Source organism: Neurospora tetraspora (assembly GCF_033439725.1).
Source record: "Neurospora tetraspora strain CBS 560.94 chromosome Unknown B0H65scaffold_8, whole genome shotgun sequence".
NCBI lineage: Eukaryota > Fungi > Ascomycota > Sordariomycetes > Sordariales > Sordariaceae > Neurospora > Neurospora tetraspora.
The window spans coordinates 2828780-2843228 of NW_026944390.1; the positions used below are offsets into that span (position 1 = coordinate 2828780).

At 53.6% G+C, this 14449-nt stretch overlaps 5 protein-coding genes across 5 annotated transcripts; 3 read left to right on the forward strand and 2 right to left on the reverse strand.

Annotated features, from left to right (window-relative positions):
• Positions 1-4143, forward strand: B0H65DRAFT_553015 (chitin synthase A; the record flags this gene model as incomplete). The annotated part of the gene is made up of 2 exons (XM_062829935.1): positions 1-2875; positions 2939-4143. The coding sequence occupies 2 exons, from the start codon at positions 1-3 to the stop codon at positions 4141-4143; spliced, it is 4080 nt and encodes a 1359-aa protein (XP_062678009.1).
• Positions 4144-4773: 630 nt separating this feature from the next.
• B0H65DRAFT_502724 (Snf7-domain-containing protein) lies at positions 4774-7145 on the reverse strand. The gene is made up of 2 exons (XM_062827859.1): positions 6751-7145; positions 4774-6681 (listed from the first exon to the last, which is right to left on the reverse strand). Exons 1-2 carry the CDS (start codon positions 6807-6809, stop codon positions 5271-5273), a joined length of 1470 nt encoding a protein of 489 aa, XP_062678010.1. The 5' UTR covers positions 6810-7145; the 3' UTR covers positions 4774-5270.
• A 33-nt stretch (positions 7146-7178) lies between these two features.
• On the reverse strand, positions 7179-10870 carry B0H65DRAFT_542851 (putative replication licensing factor). The gene is made up of 3 exons (XM_062829210.1): positions 10383-10870; positions 7836-10326; positions 7179-7743 (listed from the first exon to the last, which is right to left on the reverse strand). Exons 1-3 carry the CDS (start codon positions 10676-10678, stop codon positions 7609-7611), a joined length of 2922 nt encoding a protein of 973 aa, XP_062678011.1. The 5' UTR covers positions 10679-10870; the 3' UTR covers positions 7179-7608.
• Positions 10871-11068: 198 nt separating this feature from the next.
• B0H65DRAFT_326933 (uncharacterized protein) lies at positions 11069-12095 on the forward strand. Its single transcript, XM_062823479.1, has 2 exons — positions 11069-12000; positions 12079-12095. The coding sequence occupies exon 1, from the start codon at positions 11229-11231 to the stop codon at positions 11724-11726; it is 498 nt and encodes a 165-aa protein (XP_062678012.1). The 5' UTR covers positions 11069-11228; the 3' UTR covers positions 11727-12000; positions 12079-12095.
• B0H65DRAFT_326907 (uncharacterized protein) lies at positions 11834-13858 on the forward strand. The gene is made up of 3 exons (XM_062823477.1): positions 11834-12000; positions 12079-12407; positions 12469-13858. Exons 2-3 carry the CDS (start codon positions 12145-12147, stop codon positions 13796-13798), a joined length of 1593 nt encoding a protein of 530 aa, XP_062678013.1. The 5' UTR covers positions 11834-12000; positions 12079-12144; the 3' UTR covers positions 13799-13858.
• Positions 13859-14449: the final 591 nt, after the last annotated feature.

Genomic DNA, 14449 nt, shown 5'->3' on the forward strand with positions numbered 1-14449 from the left:
ATGGCCGGGTATGGTCACAGCACCGGCGGCGGCTTCGGCAGCGGCAGCGGGAGCGGTCCGCCAGGCCCTCAGTACATGCTCCCCCAGTACGATGAAGGCGACGACCCCGATGCCGATGCGACACCAACTGGTCAGGGCGTCCGCCTGTTGACGAACCTCGACAACAGCTCGTACATTTCAGTTTCCGAAATAACCAGCCAGAGTTCACATATAGATAATGTCAGACCGTATGTCATGCCCCTCACACAACCCCTCCATACCAATCCCTCAACCCAGACACATACCCGAACCCAGAGTCCTCCCTTCCATTCCAATACCAGTCCCAAAACAAAACAAAGCCATGATCGAGTCATCGTGGTCAACACATCCCCTCCTCCTTCCCCTTCCCTGTCCCTGTCAGTACCCAACAAGGGACCCGAGAATCAAGAGGACCAAAGAAACAAGACGGACCTGGAGACGCCCCCGACTCCAAACCAAAGAGAGCACGAGGACCCCGAAGACGACTCCGACATGGGAAAGGCCGTGACGTTTGCTGCCGCGCCAGAGATCCTGGGGAGCGACGACCCTCAACAGCAATACGCCCACCTACCTCACTATCCTCCACCATACAGTCCCTTTCGACCCGAGGAGCAAGAGCAATTCCTTTTGCGACAGCAGCAGCGGCAACAACAAGCGGAAGCGCAGCTACAGCAACAAGAAGAATCTCAGCTACGGGGAGGAGGAAAGTTGCAGAAGAGGAAGAGGCTGGGTCAAGTGAAGCCTCTTAAGCTGTCTGCGCCTTCACCTTCTCTGGCCTTGCCGACAATTCCGGAGGGCGCATCCCCGCGACGAGCGTCGCTTCGTGAGGCGCGTAAGAAGCAGCAGCAGCGGCAAGGAAGCAAGCAGCGGCCCAGCAACATTACCGAGGAAGGGGACTCTACAAGATCACTTACACCACCACTCTCCGTTCACTTTGGATCACCAAAAAGGCGAAACTCAGAGGCAGCACGCTCACATATTATTCCTAATCACAGCAGCCGGTTACGACAAGCTTATGAGCCCTCGATCGACGCCCGCACCTACGAACCATCACTAGATACCCGAACATACGAACCCTCGTTTAGCGATCGACGACACATGTACGAACCCTCCATCGACGAACGATCATCGATTATGGACCCCCCACGCATCCCACCACCCGACGGCGGATCTTACGTTTCTTCCTACATGGGCACCGAGAGCATGGTTTCGGGACACGGCAGACCATGGAGTCCCGTATCGACTGCCGATTATCGAGTTCCACCACAAGGACGGTACGAGCCTTCAGAGATTGATGGTCATCCTAGGCCAGGGACACCAGGATCGAGTTATGGAAATGCGCGGCGACCACTTCCCGCGGCACCAGCGCCTTTCCAATACAACAGCCCCAGCCGCGCAATGAGCCATCATCCACGATATCATGGAGCAGGAGGTTATGCCGACGATGTGACAGTTAGCATGGGGCCGGACGATGATCGAACAGACATATTTGGCCCTGAAACCGACCTCAGCGAATCGCGGCACCTCAATGATGCTTACGGGTTCCGGTCATCCCAGATAACTCTCAGCGAAGATCCCCACGGCACCCATGCCCGTTCCCGGTACGACGACGAAGACGATGTTAGCACTACTTACTCCTCTAACACCGGCACTAGCGCTTCAGGCGTCGACAAATTCGAGCATTACGGCCCCATCCCAGAAGAAGGCAAACACGAGCGCCGCGGTGTTCGGCCACCACAGATGTCAAGGAAGGAAGTCCAGCTCATCAACGGCGAACTGGTCCTCGAGTGCAAGATTCCGACTATATTGTATTCGTTTCTGCCTAGGAGGGACGAGGTTGAATTTACGCACATGCGGTACACGGCCGTTACTTGCGACCCTGATGACTTTGTCAGCAAGGGGTATACGTTGCGGCAGAATTTTGGTCGTACTGCTAGGGAGACGGAGTTGTTCATCTGCGTCACGATGTACAACGAGGACGAGTACGGCTTTACACGGACTATGCACGCAGTCATGAAGAATATCTCGCATTTTTGCTCGCGAAACAAGAGCAGGACGTGGGGCGCGGACGGGTGGCAGAAGATTGTTGTCTGTGTGGTTTCTGATGGCCGAGAGAAGATTCATCCTCGGACGCTAGACGCCCTCGCAGCCATGGGTGTCTACCAGCACGGCATTGCCAAGAATTTCGTCAACCAAAAGGCAGTTCAGGCGCATGTGTACGAGTACACCACGCAAGTGTCTCTGGACAGCGATCTCAAGTTCAAGGGCGCCGAGAAGGGTATCGTGCCATGCCAGATGATTTTCTGCTTGAAGGAGAAGAACCAAAAGAAGCTCAACTCCCACAGATGGTTCTTCAACGCCTTCGGCAAAGCCCTAAACCCGAACGTGTGTATCCTCTTGGACGTCGGAACCCGCCCCGGCGGCACAAGTCTCTACCACCTCTGGAAAGCCTTCGACACGGATTCCAACGTGGCGGGAGCCTGCGGGGAGATTAAAGCGATGAAGGGGCGGTTCGGCGGGAATTTGCTCAACCCTCTGGTGGCTAGTCAGAACTTTGAGTACAAGATGAGTAATATTCTGGATAAGCCGCTGGAGTCGGTGTTTGGGTATATCACGGTGTTACCGGGCGCGTTGTCGGCGTATCGGTTTCATGCGCTGCAGAATGATGAGACGGGTCATGGACCGTTGAGTCAGTATTTCAAGGGCGAGACGCTCCATGGACAGCATGCGGATGTGTTCACGGCGAATATGTATCTGGCGGAGGACCGAATTCTGTGTTGGGAGTTGGTGGCCAAGAGGGGCGAGAGGTGGGTGTTGAAGTATGTGAAGGGGTGTACGGGTGAGACGGATGTGCCTGGTGAGTTGCCCGCTTGATGAGATGCAGATCCTTTCTGTGTGATGAGATACTAACAGCATGTAGACACCGTCCCGGAATTCGTCTCGCAACGTCGTCGCTGGCTCAACGGTGCCTTCTTCGCCGCCGTCTACTCCCTCGTCCACTTCCGCCAAATCTGGAAAACCGACCACACCTTCATGCGCAAAGCCCTCCTTCACGTCGAATTCCTCTACCAACTCCTGCAACTCCTCTTCACCTACTTCTCCCTTGCCAACTTCTACCTCGCCTTCTACTTCATCGCCGGCGGTCTCGCCGATCCCCACGTCGACCCTTTCAACTCTGACGGCCACGTCTCGCGCATCATCTTCAACATCCTCCGCTACGTCTGCGTCCTGCTCATCTGCACGCAATTCATCATGTCTCTCGGAAACCGTCCGCAGGGCGCCAAAAGGATGTACCTAGCCTCCATGATCATCTACGCCGTCATTATGGTCTACACCACCTTCGCCACCGTCTTCATCGTCGTGCGGCAGATCAAACCCAAAAAATCCGACGACCCGGACCTATCTCTCGGCAACAACGTCTTCACCAACCTGATCGTCTCCGTGGCTAGTACCCTGGGGCTCTATTTCCTCATGTCCTTTCTGTACCTGGACCCGTGGCACATGTTCACTTCAGCAATCCAGTACTTCATTTTGTTGCCGTCCTACATCTGCACCCTCCAGATCTACGCCTTCTGCAACACCCACGACGTCACCTGGGGCACAAAGGGTGATAACGTCATGCGCACCGACTTGGGAGGAGCCATCGGTAAAGGCAGCACAGTCGAACTGGAAATGCCTTCGGAACAACTCGATATCGACTCCGGCTACGACGAATGCCTCCGTAACCTCCGCGACCGCGTCCTCGTCCCCGCCGTCCCCGTGTCCGAGGAACAGCTACAGCAGGATTACTACAAATCCGTGCGTACGTACATGGTGGTCACATGGATGGTCGCCAACGCTACGCTTGCTATGGCTGTTAGCGAGGCTTATGGTAACTCTGAGATTGGGGACAACTTTTACTTGCGCTTTATCCTCTGGGCGGTGGCCGGCTTGGCGCTGTTTAGAGCGTTGGGGAGTACCACGTTTGCGGTTATTAATCTTGTGTCTGCATTGGTGGAGGGGAGAGTCAGGCTGAGCTTGAACATGAAGGGGTTTAGGTGGATTAAGGAGAAGTGGGGGGATGCGGATGTGAAGGGCAAGTTTGAGGGGCTGGGGGATAGGGCTAGGGGGTTGGCGAGGCGGTAATGTGGTGGTGGTTATTTTCGATTCTGATTTCATGATGTTACGGCCTGAACGATCTCTTGGGCTGGGCTTGGGCGGCAAGCAAGCGAGAGCGAGCGAGCGAGCGAGCGAAGCCTTCAGGTTCGAGGGAGGCAGGCTCTTTTACAGTTATTTCTTTGTTCTTTTCTGACACGCACGATATCACGACACATACATACACATCATACGTATGGTATGATTATGGGATTTTTGGGACAGGGTTGGCGGTTTGGCGGCTTGATGATCTTTCAACCTCGAGTTTTAAACAATGCTCGAAGGGATGGGTTTAGTTGATGATACCACATATTTTTGTTTGGGAATTTGGTTAAGGGGCTAGGAAGGATACCACCAAGGGTTTGGTTGATACAGGACAACAACAACAACAACAACGACTGTTTATGTTTGTTTACTTTTGCCCACGAACAAAATGGGATTTGACTTTGGGTCTTGGGTTGAAGATAATGTCCTTCACCACTAGGTACTATGTTAGAGTAGTTATGATGTGTTGAGTACATAGAGAGGACAGCTTGAAAAGCGGAATGAAGGTCCTGAGTTAAATGCTAGAGATTGCATTTATGAATGATCGTGTGGTGATGCTGAGCTAACGAAAATGTTCACATGTTCAAACCTCGATTTGGAAGCAGCATAATACGAAATGAAACAATGGTTAATGAGTTGCAGTATACTGTCTTGAACGTTCCTAGGTAGGTATAGAAAAACCAAGCACTCGAACATGGTGCTTCATATTCTATTCATGTTTACAACCAAAGTAAACAAACACACCTACCCCTTAACGCCTACTCATGGGGTTCGTAAATCATATTCTGGTCGTGACTCCTGCCTCGCTCGCTCGCTCCCATTCTATGTTTTCTCAAAAAGTCGTAAAACTAGTATCCTTCATGTTTGGAATTGCGAAACGGTATGCAATATCGTATCGTAACAGTCGTCAGAGTCGTCATTGTGGTCGTAAAAGTAAGAAATGGGAACAAGTTGGTATAGGTAATCGCATTTAGTAACCTACCAAGAAATTAGCATTGCCTACTAAACAACATGCACGTGTGTGGTATATAAGATATCCCTCCCTCTCTACAATCCCAAAAGAAAGAAGAAAATCACTCCTCATCACCTGCAAGAGACATACCCTTCATCAACCTCTCCATCTCCCTTTCTCTCTCTCTTCTGCTCCCCGTCCCCGGCTCAACAACCGGCACACCCCCAATAGCCTCCAACCTCCTCCTGAGCTCCTCCGCCTCGCGTTCCTGCTCGCGCTCCCTCTCCCTCTCCTCCTCCCTCTCCTCCTCCTTCTTCTCCTCCACAGCCTTCTTCTCTTTCTCCTGCTCAGCCAACATCTCCTCAAATTCATCATCAATCTCCTCCTCATCCACTCCCGCAGCGCTAGTACCGGCTTCAGCAAGGATGGTATTAACCTCATCCACCTCCGCCATCTGGTCACGCAGTTTGTCGACGAGGGACTCGACTCTATCGACGCCGCCGACTTGTTCGTTCAGGCTCTCCAACACCCTGCTGCTGGTCTCCATGACTTTCATCATCGCGACCGAGTCGCTGGCTTGTTGGATCTTGGCCGCCACGGCTTCTAGTTGTGTCAAGCTTGCGTAGCGCCCCTCCAAAGTTTGCTCGGCTAGTTTCTTTTGCTTCAAAGCCGCCAGGGCAGCGATCCGGTTCTTGGACTGCACGGCTTGGCGAGCGGTTTTGTCTAGTTCGGAGATACGGCCGGCTAGGAGGTGGGTTTGGTGCGTTAAAGAGGAGATGAGTTCCTTGATGGAAGCGACGGTGGTGTCTTCTTGTGTTATCTGCTGTTGCTGATGCTGACCGGCGTCATCGGAGGGAGCCTTGATTTTGAATGTGGACCCGTCGTAGAGGATGACGTCCTTGTCGCGGGAGAGGAAGACTAACAAAACGTCGAGGTCGGTTTCGGTGAGGAGTTTGGCGTCTGAGCCGGACTCGAGTTGGACTTGTTCGTTGTAGGTTTGGAGGAAATGTGCTTTGGACCAGGTGCGCTCGAAGCGGCTGTCTGTTAGGGCTGATGCTGTTGTTGCGGCGAATTGTTTTCCGGCTTCTTCGACGTTTGCGACTACCACGAATTGGCCCTTGGGTAAACTGTGGGATCGTAACCATTCTGCTACTCCCAACTGCTTTAAGGCCCAGCCGGCTACGCCCCCGGCGATTCCCAAAGGCGACGGTAGCCATGGCTTGTAGTATATACTCGTTTTGGTGGTGAGGAAGTCGTGTAGCGGCATGAGATCCTTAGCAGCCAGTGCTTCCCTAACCACTGTCCCTAAGGCTAGCGGGCGACCGTACTTCTTGGACTCTAAAGCGCGGAGGAGCGATTCATCGGCGTTGAGAACGAGGAGATTCGGCGTTGAACCTTTTGGGGCGGGCGCAAGGCCGGAGCGGGCGAGGTGTGCAAGGGCGGAACGCCAGGCGGAGATGTTGGCCTGGTAGCCGTCGGGATTAAGAGTGCGGAGGGAAGTGAAGTCGGAGTAGAGGGCTGGGAGGCGGGCTCTGGTGAGAAGGAGGGTTAGCTGGGAACACAGAGAGGCAGGCGGCAGCAGTCGGGTGGGCAAGACGTACTTCCTGAAGCTAGGCTCGTGTTCGACTAGGTAGTCGACTAGGGATTGTTGGTTGCTCATGTTGTTGGGTATCTGGATATCGTTGCGCGGAAAATTGGAATCGAAGTCAAAGGTAGGACCGAAAAAGAGAGGAGGGAATCGCGGTCGTCGATGATGTGCGATGCGCCGGTTGGGAACCTTGGTGGCTTGCGACAACAAGACCAAAACAAAAGCTCAAGAAGCAGCAAGTGCATGCCACCAGGCAGGCTTGGATTGGCTGACACACGTGTCGTTTCGAGTCAATGGGCGCGCAAAGAATTGGATGGGCGCAAGCAGCCTAGCCTGGCGGTGGTGATGAGATGCAGAAAGAAGATTTGGGGAAGAAAACAAATCGAGGTTGGATGGAATTTGGGCTGTCGTCACTGTGGTGATCGAGTTACAGTGGGCTTTCCTTATCTTACCTCTATCAGTCATAGACCAGATGGACCCCTGTTGATCTGCTTTCATGTGATACCACCCAAACCTCAAGGTGAAGAGACCACAACAACATGAAGAGTTAGAGTGGTGGAACCTCTAGGATACAATCGGAAGTTCTTTCAGAAGTGATCATTCATGATTGTTTAAATTCAAGAAAGAGTGGCGTTGAAGGAACCGGTCACAGACAATGCAAGGGATGGGGCTTCCCCCTTCTTATCCAGCATCTAAGCCAGCCACAAGCGTCTGTCTCAACGATCTATTGTATTCACAACACCATGATATCTTTCCCACTGCCCATACCCACCTACATGAACTCCAAACGCCAGCCAGCTAGTCCAACAGTTTCCAAATCCCACTCAAACGAATTCCGTAGAGTTTAAACTTCTTTGTAACCCATCATATTTTAGAACTCCTCCACCGCGCAATTAGGATGCAACACATAAACAATATTGCCCTCCGCCCTTGCCGAGGTACCCTCTCCCGCAGTACCTTCCTCGCCAACGATACCTTGTCCGCGGATAGCCATGAGGATGTTGTCCTATTTTAGTCAATGTCAGCATCGATTCCTAATATTATTCACCCACAGTCAAAGGGATAAGGGAAAAGGGGGGGCAGAAAAAAGAAACATACCTTGACCATCCTCTTCAAAACCTTCACCACCAACCTCCTCTCCTCAACATACTCTTCTTCCGTCGCCATCTCCTCCTCCTTCTGTTCAAGGTACCACTCCACCAGCTGCTCGCCCTCGATCCCCTCCCCTGAGCCTTGCGTCTCGTCCTCGGCGACCTTGGAGACGATCAGGTTGACGATGGAGATGTATTTGTCGTACGAAATCGTCTGCTTCTCGCGCGCTTGCGAGGGCGCAGCGGAGGGTGCCGCAGACGGCTGGCGAGCAGCATCACCGCCCATGTCGACGTCGCCGTCCATATCAGCCTCGGGCACTCTGCTGGCATTAGCGGCAGCGGCTTGCAAAGCAGCGGGGTCGTCGGCGGGGGGTTCAGGAGCGTCGTCCTCGTCATCTACTTCCACGTCATCGTGCTCGACGGAGATGATCGATTGACGGAGAAGGTGGAACGCCTCGTTGACGAACTCGGGCGTGATTTCCTCCACGCAGTTGGCCTTGGCGATGGCTTCGGACAGACGGATCATACTCTCCAGCTGTCTGACCGTGATTCTGTACGAGTTCTTGCCGATGCCGCCTTGGGCGTCGTCTGCGCGCAGGTCCTTGTAGCGCTGGACGAGGACTTCCTTGGCCTCGTCGGTGAACTCGGGGCGGAAGGTGCGTGCGAAGCGGATGTACCGCTGTATTTGTTCGGTGGAGAATTCAGGCTCGATGGCTTGGTCCCGGTTTTGGTGGAGGCCGACGATGTGTTCCGCAAGATGACGGTCGACCTGCTCGTTGCACTCATCGAGGATGACGAAGAAGAGATCGAAGCGGGACATGATGGGCGCGGACATGTTGATGTTGGCGCGCAGGGTGGTCTTGCGGTTGTACCGGCCTCCGACGGGGTTGGCGGCGGCGAGAATGGAGGTGCGCGCGTTGAGGGTGGCTTGGATGCCGGCCTTGGCAATGGAAATGGTCTGCTGTTCCATGGCTTCGTGGATGGCGACTTGGTCGGCGATGTCCATCTTGTCGAACTCGTCGATGCAGCAGATGCCGTTGTCGGCCAGCATGAGGGCACCGGCTTCGATGGTGAATTCACCGGTTTCTTCGTCCTTGACGACGGCGGCCGTGAGACCGGCGGCGGAAGAGGCCTTGCCGGAGGTGTAGACTGCACGAGGAGCGAAGTTGACGACGTACTTGAGGAATTGGGATTTGGAGGTCGAGGGGTCGCCGACGATGCAAATGTTGATGTCGCCACGGAGTGCCATGCCCTCGGCGGTAGTTTTGGAGACACCGGAGAGGAGTTGCAAGAGGATGCCCTTCTTGACAACTTCGTGGCCGTAGACCGTGGGTGCCAAGGACTGGACGAGGCGTGCGTAGATGTGGTCGCTGTGCACCATGGCACGGAGGTCTTCCATCTCGGCGGGTGTGTAGGAGCTTAGCAATGCTTCCTGGGCCTCCTTGATGGTCTCGGCCGTCTCCGCCGCGGCGCTGCTGTTGAGGGTACCGACGATGTCCATCAGAAGGGCATCGCCAGAGGCACCGATCGCCGACACATCAGGCGTAACCATGCAAGCAAGGAACGCCAAACGGTAGGTAAGATCGCGCACACCCAAGGCCTTGAGACCAGAAACACCACTGCCACCCGCATCCGCACCCCGATCATCACGCACCGACACGTTCCTCACACCCGGCAGACCCAACTGACTGACATCCGGCACCACAATCAGCGCACCGGTAAAGATACACTTCTCGCCAGCCTTGGCTCGATCCACCAGTTCACCGCGCAAAATCACATCCATAGTCCTGGGCATGCTTCCCGTGGGAATCTCGCTACTGTTCTCCTGCACGCGCACCTTCTGCCAATCCACAAAGGTGCTCTGTCTGATATCCAGCTGCCACGCCGTGCGGTTCTGGCATGTCAGGTTGGGACACTGCGTCGGTTCAGTATATCGGAAAGTCTGCTCGACATTGGGAACGACGGTGCGACAGGCCTGGCAGACGAAGGTGGCGAGAGCCAGCTCGGGCCGGACTTCGGAAGTGCGCGTGACGGTGCCGCTAATCGCAAGAAGCTGGCCGACGTTGTGGGCGCGCATGGAGCGCACGCGCGAGACGAGGGGCAGGTTGTAGAAGGCGATGGCGAAGAGCTTGTCGGTTTGTTGGTTGGGGTTCTTGATGCCAAAGTCGGACTGGCTGGCATTGGCGCCTCGCGTGCTGGAAGCTGTCGTCGAGTGAGCGCTCGATGCCGTAGGTTGGCGATGTTCGTTAAAGTATTGAGGTTCGTAGGCGGCGATTCGGCTATGGAGGGCGGCTGTGAGGAACGGAAGGAAGCGGTAGTAGGAGTTGGTGATGGCCTCGGCGAGGGTACCGTCTTGCCACGAGGCAATATGCTTGTAGTCGACGTAGAAGGTAGATAACGAGTAGGTCTTCATGCCGTGGATCTGGGCGACGTAGTACTTGTCTGTCGTGACTGCGCTCGAGGTTGGTTGGCCGGACGATGTTGGTGTTTCGACGTAGCTGGTGGCTGTGTCAGCATGTAGTATATGTTTGTCTGGTATCTGTAGTCATCATACCCGTCAATGAAGGCCTCAAACGCCCTCTGGACCATCACACCAATCCTATCCTGAACTTTGGGAATGTCGGCAATGTTCTGAGGCCTCGAGCGGACGGGGACCTGATCGTCGGCGAACCCTTCCTCCCCTTCATCTTCGCTGGCCGCTCCGAGGCTTTCTGAGGGAGGTCCTCGTGGACGAGCTGAAGAAGAACTGAGTTGACCGTTTCGCGCCCTGGGAGTAGCTCCTCCTCGCGATGCGATTCCGTCCGACATCATGAAGCCAACATCGCTGGACTGCGCCATTGGTGTTGCCATCTTGGTGGTGTCTGTGTTTGGAATCTGGTGTTGAATCGGTCCACCTGGGTATCAAGAAGAGTTGGTGGAGATGGGAAGTTGTTGAGGTCAAGTATGAAGTATGAAAGCCCAAGGGATCAAGGGACTCGTTAGTGGATCGAGGGGAAACTGTGAACGAGGGGATCTCCTCCCTGTCAAGAAAACACGATAAAACGCGCCAGAAAAGCTGAAGCGCGCCAAGACCAGGAAGCTGGCGCGTACAAGTGGGGCCAGTTTTTAATGGCCTCGCTAATAGGGTACAGGTCGTGTATATGCATACTATCCGTCATTGACAGTAGTGATTCATCTAATGAAGTATTCTCCTCAAAGCAACACTGTTGCCGTAACGATGCATCGCCATTCGACCTTGACCGGTTCCCTCACCTTGCTCAAAGTCACAATGTCTGTTGTGTTCAAACGACAACCGACTTGACATTATTCACAGTGTGGCTCATAGTCCCCGATTCTCTCCCAATGGTTCTCATTCTGAGGTAGTCCAGCAAGATGCTCCTTCCTCACAAGCCGTTGGAAAATGGAAGGTGCTCCTTCCCCTTCAAGAAATATTTTCTCTTTTCTCGCTGATTTTTCGAGCAACGAAAAAGAAATTTTCGTCGGTTTAGTTGTGTTTCTTCAGTGTCTCTTCACCTTGTCAAGTGTCTCCCGTCGCGATCGTCGTCGCTCTGTCGGTCCATCTCTTGGATTCGCTCCCACACCACTCTGCCTTCCACATCTCTCTTTTTTTTCGATCATTTTCATCATGTTCGCTGGATCTTCGACCGTTCAAATCCATTTACCAGCACTACCATGGTGTCATGCTAATCAAAATCTGACAGCTGCCAGGCCGAGTCCTCAATGGTCACCTATTATAACACCGGAGTTATGTCAGACAAGGTACAACACTAATCAACATAAGAAGGTGAGGATATTGAGGTCGAACCAGTCAGAAGCGGTCCCGATCATGCTCGGTCTCAAACTCCAACATCCCCGGAGAATACAACCTGCAGTGCTACCACAATTTCATCTGGGCTGATAGGCTTTAGCCGAGAGAGTCAGCCGTTTACTGCTCGGAACCAGGAAGCTCGCCCGGATCTGTCGGCGGCCAAGAAGGCCATGTCCTTGCTCCGGCTTGCTTGACGTGACGACCTTCTGCAATCTGGTATCCGCCTGCCCCCCGATCAGATCTCTGGGTAGGAACACCATGTAGGTGGGCAGCGTGGCAGCGAACTTGATCTATCTTTGGCACTTAACCGCTTTTCTGGCGTCTCAGCTTCTACTACCACTTCAGAGGCGAACAGCAACGTCAGGTTAGTACAGTCTGTTGACATCAGAGATGGATCGACAAGCGAAACAACGAGACTTTCATTGCTGACTCGGCTAAACAGAGCTATGTGTCAGAGGATCGGACCTGGGCCGCGCTATTTTCGGATTTAATCAGTCAAACGACCACGATGAACAGCAGCACGGATTTCACTCAACTATGGCATCGCCATTTGGCCAACCTCCGCCATGACTTCTCGACTGGACCTGTTGACAGCACTAGTGTACGAGCTTTGCCTTCGGAGCCGGCGAGGAGTGTGGATGGGAGAGGAGACAGTGAAGCTACGCCCAGGGGCCCTGATTACCATGGAACTCAAGCAGCGTCGCTCCCAGTTGGACATCAGTGGGACGGAGACATGGAGATGGTGATCGATGCTTTGCAGGAGCTTGAGGTGCAAGTTCGCCTGGCCTAACACTTGGTCCAAAACAAAATGGCTAACGGAGATCTGCAACAGTCAAAGCCCTATCACCGCCACCGAAACCCTCAGCCCCGATTCACTGTGGTTCAGAGACAATCATCTTCGCCGTGATGCCGACGGTGATGGAGATATAGAAACTGAGACTGTAATATCGTCACCTCAGAATTCGAGTTGGTCGAGGACCGTCGGGCCTCCGAAAGCACAACAAGATCGCTTCTCTTTGCAGCTACAACCACAGCTGAAAAGCCCAGTTAACCTCTACACATCTGCGGCTGCCAAGGGGCTTGATACAAATGCTAGAGCACGGGCAGAAAGGAGATACTCTCAGGACTGGTACAGAGATCATGCAACGCTCCTCTCACACTCTCAGCAACCATACGAAACGTACTCGGCTTATCCAGCATCACCAAGTCTCAACACCGCTCGACCTGATCCCGAGACCGAACCGCCAGAACCCAGAACCAGGTTTAGCTCGGTCTTCTCTCCCTCCCAGCGCGGTCGATACGCACAGCTAGCCGAAGAAGTCAACGTCTTGATCCTCAGCTGGGCCACAACAACAGCAACAAACGCAAACGTCAAGCAACAAGGCCCAATGAAACACAGGTCAAGTCGGCAAGGGTTCAGTACCTCCACAGAGTCTGTCCGCAACTGCTTTAAACGACTCGGATATCGAGTTCAATGCCGATCGATTCCCGAGGACTATCCTACTGCGGCTGTGGAGACCATCCTGGCCAAGTTTCTCGCGGACTCCGATATGGACCAGGAGAAGAAGAAGTTACTGATTGTTTTTTACGCTGGGGAAGCGGGCATGGTTGGAGGGAGGATGATGTTGGCGAATGCAAGTGGCACGAGTCATTTCTTCTTGGAGGACATTCGCGAACCCATCATGTCGAGTGAGGGCGACGTCTTGCTCATCTTTGACTGCCACTACTCCATGAATTCGAATGAGAGCACAGAAACCGAAGATCAAATGCTGGTTGAGCCGGGTCTGGCATCTTCACCCTCCATTAAGCAACTTTTGGGCGCCTGCGTTCCATTGCCCGGAACGGAAACTCCCAACAGCAACTCGAAGGGGGCTACACTAGCAGCAACGAAAATGACCCAGGCCCTATGCAGAGTCCTGGACAGCACCTATGCCCGAGGAGACGGCAAGGTATCAGTGCAGAGGCTGTGCTCGTTTATGAAAGAGGAGTTACGACAGGACAGAACGGGACTCGACCAAAGGGTATTTGTTACGCAGTTGGGAGGAAGACACTTGTTGGATATCGAACTGCCTGTATTGTCTGTTGGTACTGGTATCAACGTTGGTGGTGGCAATGATGTTGGCGGTGATATGTTGCGGGGCATGAAGGTCCTCCGAGGTTGACAACACGGGGGCGGCTTTCAGGTTGAACCCCAGTGGGGTAAGTTCAGTCCATTCGAAAGCTTTTCCGCTCCCTTGAGAAAATCACCAGGGAGCCTTTTACCTGACCTTCCCTCCTTCCAATCACTTACTTTGGATAGTCTTCCGGTGGTGTTGGTGCACTAGAACAGTAGCCCACTCTAGTCTACGGCACAGCTGTGAAACACCACGAGAGCTGAGGATTGAAGATCCAATCATACTCAATCGTAACTCCGCATTTGGTGATCTCCAGCTCTTGCTAGCATGTGCTTCACGTTTCCTGTTCCCGAAGCGGTAAACTGATGGAAGACACTAACATGGGTGTTTCGAACTAGACCAAGTTGATTTACTCGCCATCACCAAAGGACGTTCTCATCACTTCTTGATCACATATCTCCAGTTGGGGAAACGTGTTTCAGCGTGGCATGGGATTGCCTGCGTGGATCTCGCAAGATACATCGAGATTCGAATATGTCCGGTTTTGGCGGGGAATGTGAATGGCTTGATCTCGATGTGAACCCCAGCTACGGAGTTCCCAACCCACCCGATCAGGCTGAGGGTGTGTGATCAACAACAATGACAGGCATCGCCTCCGCGGAGCTCCATTGGATCAAGGGTTCTTCAGCTGTCAAACTC

Excerpts from the sequence above, each read along its gene's own strand:
- B0H65DRAFT_326933 (XM_062823479.1), top strand. The coding sequence starts at position 11,229 with ATGGAAGGTGCTCCTTCCCCTTCAAGAAATATTTTCTCTTTTCTCGCT.
- B0H65DRAFT_326907 (XM_062823477.1), top strand. The coding sequence starts at position 12,145 with ATGAACAGCAGCACGGATTTCACTCAACTATGGCATCGCCATTTGGCC. Across the intron at positions 12,408-12,468 it reads GCTTTGCAGGAGCTTGAGGT|TCAAAGCCCTATCACCGCCA; the intron begins GCAAGTTCGCCT and ends GATCTGCAACAG.
- B0H65DRAFT_502724 (XM_062827859.1), bottom strand. The coding sequence starts at position 6,809 with ATGAGCAACCAACAATCCCTAGTCGACTACCTAGTCGAACACGAGCCT. Across the intron at positions 6,682-6,750 it reads CACGAGCCTAGCTTCAGGAA|AGCCCGCCTCCCAGCCCTCT; the intron begins GTACGTCTTGCC and ends CCTTCTCACCAG.
- B0H65DRAFT_542851 (XM_062829210.1), bottom strand. The coding sequence starts at position 10,678 with ATGGCAACACCAATGGCGCAGTCCAGCGATGTTGGCTTCATGATGTCG. Across the intron at positions 10,327-10,382 it reads TTTGAGGCCTTCATTGACGG|CTACGTCGAAACACCAACAT; the intron begins GTATGATGACTA and ends CACAGCCACCAG. Across the intron at positions 7,744-7,835 it reads TTTTGAAGAGGATGGTCAAG|GACAACATCCTCATGGCTAT; the intron begins GTATGTTTCTTT and ends TGACTAAAATAG.